General features: G+C 46.5%; 1 protein-coding gene across 1 annotated transcript; it reads left to right on the top strand.

The window, feature by feature from the left end:
* The first annotated feature begins 4,753 nt into the window (after positions 1-4,753).
* On the top strand, positions 4,754-8,963 carry LOC124687253 (protein PSK SIMULATOR 1-like). The gene is made up of 12 exons (XM_047221052.1): positions 4,754-5,114; positions 5,393-5,709; positions 5,797-5,889; positions 6,015-6,105; positions 6,289-6,382; positions 6,494-6,591; positions 6,740-6,809; positions 6,899-7,002; positions 7,722-7,838; positions 7,960-8,036; positions 8,146-8,190; positions 8,288-8,963. The coding sequence occupies exons 1-12, from the start codon at positions 4,809-4,811 to the stop codon at positions 8,808-8,810; spliced, it is 1,935 nt and encodes a 644-aa protein (XP_047077008.1). The 5' UTR covers positions 4,754-4,808; the 3' UTR covers positions 8,811-8,963.
* Positions 8,964-9,215: the final 252 nt, after the last annotated feature.

Genomic DNA, 9,215 nt, shown 5'->3' with positions numbered 1-9,215 from the left:
TCACAGGCAAATAAAAACATGGTCTCCGCATTCAAAAGGGGTCATGAAGATAAAACTAGAACATGAGTTTGAAATGAATTACTTGAAATTAGTTGAAAGAAGAGGGGGATGCATGGGCATACGAAATATTGTGGTTTTCCTAGTTCTTGTATTCTTATCCTTTCTCATCATATTATGTCTCACATCTCAAACAAAGAAATATTGTCATCTCCATGACACTCCAATGCCTTGTTGTGAATAGAAAATGGGTAGCTATTTCATTCTTCCCCCACTTGTTCCTTTTGCTCTTCTATCTCCTTTTCATACATGGGCATCTCCAAGCTTAGGCTTTTGTAATCTACTTCATTGGCATGTTCAACATGATTTCTTGCATTCAAAACATTAGTGCACAAGGGAATATTCAAGCATTAAAAATATTTGAATAACACATCATCCAAATCTTTGTGAGCCTTGCAAAAAGGCTCTAAAGCACATCATCCATTATCTATTTTTTGGGTTTTAGTTTTGTAAAAGGTACTAAAGGTAAACTAGCAATGCAAGCAAGAATAGAAGCCTAGCACCGCTCTCTCCGGCAACGGTGCCAGAAAAGTATCTTGATAACCCCCAAGTGAATGGGATCACCATAGTACAATTCGATAAGTATTTGAGTTTCGAACCCACGAGAAGTTGAAGGTAAATTATATATTCTCTAAAGCTCTATAACCCACTTCTATGGCCGTGTATGCAAAGCTAGGGACTATAGTGTGTGTGTGTGTGTGTGTGTGTGTGTGTGTGGTTGTTTTTGGTACTAACTAGAAGACTATAAAGTAGTGAAAATAGTTGTAGGAACTAAAACTAGTGCAAGTAAAGTAATTGTTGTGCGGTGAAGTGAAGTGAAATGGAGTAATTAGTCTTTTTAGTGTTTCTTCTAAGGAGGAGCCATGAATAGGTGCAGCCATTTACGTGAGATAATACACCCCTAGTGATTGATCCCAAAGCCAATTAAGAGAAAACAAGGGAAACATTAAGACATGATGTCCAACCTCCACATTGAGATCTAAGGTCCCCATGATAATACCCCCGTTGATTAACCATGAATTAATTCAACATGTATCTCTAAGACTTGGGATTCAGTTTCTATCAACTCCGGCTATCCCTCATCCTATCAACATGCAACAATGACAACCTTGTGCATCCCCCAACATATGTGTTCACTCATATGTTAGTACAACAAGATCATCATAGAAGATAACATATACTTGTATGCAACCAACAACAAACTATATCAAAATTGCCAAGAACAAGTCACTACTCAAACATAGGCATAGAGGTACAAAATATCATGGGAAAGTGATAGATTGCAATACACATCATGTTTGCCAAGATATTACAAAGGGGTAGATGATGATGTGCCTGTACATGTTGAGGAAGATGTTGGTGATGAAGAGCGTCTCGTGGAGGAGATGGTGATGGGTGACAGCGTGGCACCCCTTCTGGAGGGCGACACCCAAGGGGGGGGGGGTGCCCTAGGGGGCAGCTTACCCTTGGCCCTCCTTCTTCCTTGGCCATGGTGATGATATTGAGGAGCCCCCCTTGGCGTCTGCCAAGGGGGAGAAAATTCGTGATAATGGTTGGCTCCCTCCAAAAGAAGGGTTTCCCCTCAATATATTGAGGTGGAGATGCAATTTTAGCCATAGGATGGATGCCCGTTTGATACGAGGGCTCTTAGGCACCTCTATAACCTTCCTAGGACTCCCCTGTGTCTTTCATGAGCCCATAAACTTGTGGCTTGACCGAATCCATCAAGTATGACAATAGTTAGTGTCAATCAAGTCACCAATTTTTGGAATCCTGAAACTGCTTCTGGACCCTTCAGTAATCCAGGAAAATCTGGGGCATACAGACTCCGATTGGGGTGAATTTTATGTCTAAAATTTAGTGCATAAAATCCCCGCAAATTTGTCAATTGACACTTTTTAGTTTGACGATGTCTTCAGGGTCTACCGTGGCGATCTTCGAAAAAAATTCTGGAGGGACAAATTCCGGGAAACTCCGGATTCACCATAATGACCGATTTCCTTCCATATTTGCCTATTTCCTACACAACAAAGTACGAAAAATAACTTGTGCACTTTTTCAACTATTAATAGGTTAGTACCAATAAATACAATAAAATTACATAATAATAATGATTTTTACACAATAAACTACAAAGTTCATGTATGCATTTACAATGCATCACATGACCTCGGGTGTGAAGAAGTTTGGAAGGAGGAGCGCAGTTATGCTCCTCAACAAATTCTTCCCTGGGTGCGGCAGGACTAGCCTTGGGCTTGTTCTTGCTGCCACACGGGCAGCCACAACCACGCTTCTCCGCTACACCCACCCACACACACACATTAAATGGGGGAGCGATCTTGGGCTTGTTTTTGCTCCCAAGGGGGCGCCCAAGACCACGCTTCACCACCGCCTCCGACGATTTGGCAGCATTAGAGAGGTACATGCTACCGTAGATTTAATCTACCAGCTAGGAAATCGCATCTGCTGCGCTCTGCCAGAAATTTCCCATGCTTGCAACATGATGTAAATCCCGACGGACGCGTTGGGTACCCTTACCACAAGCTAGAGATCGACTCGATAAGACCTCCGCGACACGAGTCGAGTTACAGGTTCGAGTCCATGGACTCGAGTTTGGAGTAAGCTGACGTTGTTTTTGCCTAGGAGCAATTAGCTAGTCCCTGATCCGTCGAGAGCACTAGACATGTTACGCCCTATGATTTTGAACCTTATACATATGTCGATTGTGTGACGCTGGACTGATGATCTTCCGAGTCAGTGGTTTAACTCGATAAGCATGTCGACTGCGACCGTATAGCCTTTACCTGATACTCTTCCAGGTTGGTAGTGTCACCTTCTATACTGGTCGGCTTCAATTGAGCTCATGACTGCTAAAGTCTCTACGCTTGTCTCCGACTCCCCTAGACAGTCGGGGGCTACTGACGTGGGCATACCCTATCGAGTACCCACTATTACCATACATGGTGCGATCCAACCGAAGACCCATGAAGCCCAAGACACAATGACAACTAAAGCCTAAAAACCTGACGTGCAACAGAAGCACTAGCCTCCTATATAAGGACCAGGAGGGATCGATGCGGAGGACAGATCCACAATACGTAACCTAGAACACGCCATATCCATCACAAGGACATTGTAACCCTAATCATCCTCAATCAAGAGCAGACAAGAAGCACGTAGGGTTTTCTCCTCCGGGGGCCTGAAGCTAGGTAAATTGTGTCCCGTGTGTTGTGTTGTTCCTACGCCAACGAATCCACAAGCGCATCCTCTTCCTTCAAACCCAAGTCCATAACTTATGGTCATTACTTTGGTGCCCCCACGTCAACGACGACCTCGGAAGGTGAATCACGCGTACGTCTCTACGACGAGCGACGTGGCGATGGTGATGGCCTTTCTCTTTGGTCATTTTGATGATGAGGAGTAGACGGCGGGTGACCCTGGTGTTCACGGTGCTTAAAAAATTGCAGCTCCTAGATCACATTTGGAGGGCGAACTTGGGACACATGCGGTCCGTTCTATCGGGGTGTGTGTGATGGTTTTTCCAAGCGAAAGCTCGGCGTTTTGACGCCAACGGTGACGATGTTTGTGGGTGTTGCAGCCCTCTTGGGGGCACCATTGTGGGCACCTTCTCCGCGCTAGGGCTCTGGGTGAAAAACCCTTGACCGTCGGTCTCGGCGATGGCGGCGTGGTGCGTTGTTACCCTCCTGGGGGTGTTGTCGTGGAGCTCTGATCTTCTTCGATCTAGTTTCGGTACCCTAGGGGCAACTTTAATCTTCTTGTACTTTTTTATTTATCTTTGATCCCCTGTATAAGAGGATCTCCTCAATTTGTATCGATTCGGCTATTTACGGTTTTATTTATAAAGTGAGATGAAAGTCCTGTTTTGAGGAATAGTTTAACTCGAGCATAATATCATGGCCATCCCCTCTCCTGCCCAGCTCTCCTCCTATTCTTCGCCACGACGAAACCGCAAGTAGACACAGGCGACTGTTCATGCGCGGAGCAGGCGCTGAAGAAAACAAGGCGATAGTCGACAAAGCGCGCAAAGTCAAACCCCATACCAAAAGTCACTGCTGCGGTGGGCTGACGCGCCGTACCATTAATAAACGCCCCTCCAAACCGTGGACTTTGCCCATTTCCCACCCCCACTCCTCTTTTCCTCTCCTCCAAAAAAAAAACAAATTACTAAAAAAAGTTGTCGCGCACCAAACGGGAAAGAAGCGCGGCCGTCTCTCTCCGATCAATCAAATCCACATCGCCATAACCACCGAAAACCACTGGATTCCTGCTTCCTACCCCCGCCCTGTCCGGCCGCCATCACGCCGCCGGTGAGAGGTACCTGTCTCCTGCGCCGTGACGCGGGCTCTGCCATCGTGCCACGCATTCTCGGGGGCAGCTGTCTCGCGTCGACGACCAGATATAATCTGGTGTTCTTCTTCATTTTTAATCTCTCCCTCTGTCTCGGACGCCGGCTTCCTTGACTAATCGGCGAGAGAATCGCCGTGCCGTTTGGCGACCCTGCCCGGTCTCTTCCATTCGGTCGGTGCTACATGGCCGGATAGTTGTTCATCTTCCCCGTCGTCTGGTCCTCTTCTCGCGTTAGTTGGCGCCTCGTCAACGCCAAGGCTGGGATTACACAATTCTTCGTCGCCGCCGTTCGCCGGATTCCTGTGCTGGAATTTTGGGTTGATCCATCCTCAATTCAGCATCTACCTCGCGGGTGTGCAGTCGCGCCATCAGCATTGCCTGCCATGGGCGGCGTCTGCTCGGCGGGGATCACCGGTGACAGGTCGCCGGTGGAGCTCTCCTTCAGGGCCTTCTCTGGGTTCGTGGTGGACCAGGAGTTCAAGGCCTTCTCAGTGGCGGCCGGCAAAGCGCATGGCAAGAACAAGACCACGCCGATCGAGGAGGCCGACGGGTTGAGCTTCTCCGAGAAGGGCTCGCCCCCGTCTACCAGCGGCCAGGCTCGCCGATCGGTTTCCAACGATTCGCATCTGACCCGTGCCCCGTCGGAGAAGCACAAGGCCGCGAAGCCCAGGCTGAGCACCTCCGGCAAGGCAAGTCTTACTCTCTTACCCTGTCCATGCATTGCAAGCATTATACATTTATACACTGCTCTTGCGATGAGTCCAGATGGTGTGCCACATTGTGCTCTCTACAGAGCTGCATGAACCATAACTTTATCATACATTAGACTCTGTAATTATCCAGTTCTGTTTTGGCACTCCAAGTCTACATTGGGTTAATGAATACACTGCCTGCAGACACTTTTCAGGTTAGTTCAAGCCATCAATTTTACTGTAATCTCACATTGCATCCTTTCTGTTTTTTGCAGGTTTCAGACAGAGCGTCAGTGTTTGGTAGAGCGAGCACCTCAGCGGTACAGGTTCTAGACACACTGAGCAGCGGCATGTCAAGCTTGAGCACCGGAGGGGGCGGGTTCGCGTCCGGGCCGCCCACGAAGGGGAACCGTGTGTCTATCCTCGCATTTGAGGTCGCCAACACAATAGTGAAGGGCATGACCCTCATGCAGTCTATGTCCAAAGAGAACCTCAAGTATCTCAAGGAGACGGTGCTCCGATCACAAGCTGTACAGCGTCTAGTCTCGAGCGACGTGGATGAGCTGATGAGGATCGCCGCAGCAGACAAGAGGTTTGCCGCAGATGCATTGATGCTTGCTAGTCTCTTTTGTATATGTTGTACTCTAGACATCCCGGTTTAATTTGCCCCTTTCACCAGGCAAGAGCTGAGAGTGTTCTCGCGAGAGGTGATCAGATTTGGTAACCGTTGCAAGGATCCCCAGTGGCACAATCTTGATCGCTACTTTTCCAAGTAGGTTGTCACGCACTGTTTTCCATGCCTGAGCGATTGACCTGATATCAAAGTTCTTTTGTTTGAGGTTAAACACTGATATCAAAGTTTGACGAGCCTGGTTCCACTCTCTTTTCTGTTTCCAGGCTAGAATCCGAAATTGTACCCCAGCCAAACTTAAAAGAAACAGCAAAAGCAGAGATGCAGCAGCTGATGACCCTTGTTCGGCACACGGCTGTGAGTGCATTACACTCTGAAGTATTTTTTAGGTGTCTGACTGAATGGAAAACTCAGTTTGGCGTTATCCCTGATGTTTGCATGAACTGCAATATTTCCGCGCATCGTTTACTCCTTTGCTCTATTTGACTATTCATTCTAGCTTTCCTGATGCAGTTGCTGCTTCATTTTTCTGGATCGTAGGATCTCTACCATGAATTACATGCGTTGGATAGGTTTGAGCAAGACTATCGCCGTAAACTGGAGGAGGAGAAACAGTCAGTTGTATTTGAAAGAGGTAAATCTTTCATCATAAGATATCTCTGGCTCATGTAGCTTAAGATGCTATTCCAAAACCAAGCCAGCGGTATATTGCCAACAGAAGCTTATGACTGCAATTGATGATCAGGGGACACTGTTCAGATTATAAGACAAGAATTGAAGAGCCAAAGGAAGCATGTACAGAACTTGAAGAAAAAATCTCTTTGGAATAAGATACTTGACGATGTAAGTAATTTTTACTGAAATTTTGAATAAACTAAATCACATAGATAGTCAAATATTTGGCAAAAAAATATAGATAGTCATATCTTTCCAGTCATTTGTGCTTTATGGTTCTCATAATTTAAATCATGCAATTTGCTCCTATTATCAGGTCATGGAGAAGCTTGTAGAAATTGTTCATTGCTTACATGTTGAGATTCAAGATGCTTTTGGGCCTTGTGGTATTGCCTACTTCCTCATTCTTGTCATTTATGCATTTAACATTGTTATAACCTGTTATTCTGTTAATAAGTTTTTGTGGTACATATAGATGGAGGTGTACAATTGGATGAATCTTCCGAGAGCCATCAGACATTAGGATCAGTTGGCCTATCGTTGCACTATGCAAATATCATTTCGCAGATTGATAACATCGTAAGTTTCTTCGTGTTATTCACATATCTCGTGCCACCCTTTCCTTTCTTCTCCTAACCTTTAAACTTTCCTGCTACTCCATCCGTCCCATAAAACATGTCTGAGATTTGTCTAAATTTGGATGTATCTAAACACCAAATAGTATCTAGATACATCAAGCTTTTTACAAAGCTCCGACATGTTCCATGGGACGGAGGAGTATATTTAATACGTTCTGTTTAAAAATACTGTGTTCTCATATATTTTCATCATAAGATATATTTTCCTTTAGGTTTTAACAACTGGGTTATGCTGAAAGTAGCAACTCAAGATTGACCGTAATGCTCTTTAAGAAAAAGCAAATTCTATATTTTTTCCGAGTTATGGGACAAAACATAAAGTACATAAAGATTAATGTTCAGAAAGTCTGTTAGGCCGGAGATCTTTTTTGATACTTCAGAGGTTTCTTTTGCAACTCTTACTTTCATGTAGCTAGAACGCTAGCCTTTGCATAATCACGAACCTGTGCCTTTTGCGCTGAATAATTGTAATTGTAGCTGAGTGAAAGATGGTAGCAGTCCCACTAGTTATCAGCTCTATCGCCAGGGAGATGTGAGTAGTTCTGACTGTACAAGCTGTGAAACATACTTTGAGTGAGATGCCCAGTATCTAAAAAGTAGGAGCAGTTGTTGAATAATTATGGAAACAGTTCACTAAACTTTTTTTTTTTGTGATCTAAGGTTTCCCGGAGCTCTGTTCCCCCGCAAAGTACACGAGACACACTGTACCAAGGGCTGCCTCCAAATGTCAAGTCTGCTCTTCGAACGCGATTGCAAACATGCCCAGAGCCTCAAGAGGTATTTCGGTGGATGCTGTAAAACAAATAGCATGGCGCCATGTATATATGAACTACATTGGCCAATTCAAACCCTGGAGCTCATTTTAGTAAATCTGCATTTTGTTTTCCTTCCCTGTCAGGTTCCAATCACCCAGACCAGATCCTCGTTGGAGAAAACGTTGCAATGGATCGTCCCTGTCGCCAGTAACACGGCTAGGTACTTCAGTTAACATCACAAAATAGATTCAAACAGAACCTGATTCTTGTCCTGGGATTGATCGATCCGCTGCTCACCTTTGTTAATCTGTATGATTTATATTCATCAGAGCACACCATGGATTCGGATGGGTCGGCGAATGGGCAAACACAGGGTGAGATATATACGCTGCTCTCACCAATTTGCCATCCATTCATCTGTTGCGAGAATACTCATCTGGATTTCGTCGACTTATAATTTCCCAACAGTAGGAATGATCTGATGCGGAGGACGCCCGGCCACCCCGAGGTGCTCAAGATCGAGACGCTTCACCACGCGGACAAGGCCAAGGCGGAGGCGTGCATCCTGGAGTTGGTGGTGTGGCTCCACCGCCTCATCAGCTACAACAATGGCAGCAGCCTGGCCGGCCCAGGAGGCAGATCCCCCGCCCGCTCTCCGCCGTCCTCCACGGCGCCCAGGCTGCCGCCCAGCAAGCCGGCACTGCTCACGAGGGAGGACCGGGAGATGCTGCAGGAGGTGTACATGCGGCGGCAGCGGGGGGCTCCCGGAAAGAGCAAGAGCCAGGAACTCACGTCGACGACGGCCGCCGCCCGCAGGTCGTCGGCGGCGGCGGCGCTGAACAGGGACGACAGGCTGAGCAAGAGCAGCAACCACTCTCTGTTCCTCCTGGCGAGGCGGCCACACGCCGTGGCGCCCGTCGCCGTCGGCTTCGACATCGATGGCATCGAGGCGCGGGGCGTCATCGGCAGAGCGAACGTCCAGAAACAATCGTGAAACGGAACATCTTTTCATCCTTGCCGTTGTATATAGGCCAAAGCACGAGAAACCATGAGCTCGTACATAGCATTAGCAAAGTGTGAGAAGTGAAGTTCTAATATTTTGGGGGTTTCGATACTTGGGTTCGGTTTTTCTGCTTTTGCACCTGTACTGCTGCTTGTTCTTCTTTTTTTAACATGAATTACTCGTACTCCATTAAAACACGGCAATACGGGTTACAGAAGAAGGGTAGCTCATCGTCCAGAGAACATGATCTTCGTGGGCTACATTAACATCCAATGCCGCTAATTATGAGCAGGCTTGTTATACCCTAGGGGCATACACCACCAGAACATCAATAAAATGCAGACAATTAAAATTTCATATTGCTGATGAGGAAACCAAGAGAACTCGAGTCATAAA

This window comes from Lolium rigidum, chromosome 2, assembly GCF_022539505.1.
Source record: "Lolium rigidum isolate FL_2022 chromosome 2, APGP_CSIRO_Lrig_0.1, whole genome shotgun sequence".
NCBI classification, from domain to species: domain Eukaryota; kingdom Viridiplantae; phylum Streptophyta; class Magnoliopsida; order Poales; family Poaceae; genus Lolium; species Lolium rigidum.
The sequence above is the reverse complement of the archived record's forward strand: the minus strand, read 5'-3'. Positions and strand labels throughout refer to the sequence as shown.

Excerpts from the sequence above, each read along its gene's own strand:
- LOC124687253 (XM_047221052.1), top strand. The coding sequence starts at position 4,809 with ATGGGCGGCGTCTGCTCGGCGGGGATCACCGGTGACAGGTCGCCGGTG. Across the intron at positions 5,890-6,014 it reads CTTGATCGCTACTTTTCCAA|GCTAGAATCCGAAATTGTAC; the intron begins GTAGGTTGTCAC and ends TTCTGTTTCCAG. Across the intron at positions 6,106-6,288 it reads CCCTTGTTCGGCACACGGCT|GATCTCTACCATGAATTACA; the intron begins GTGAGTGCATTA and ends TCTGGATCGTAG.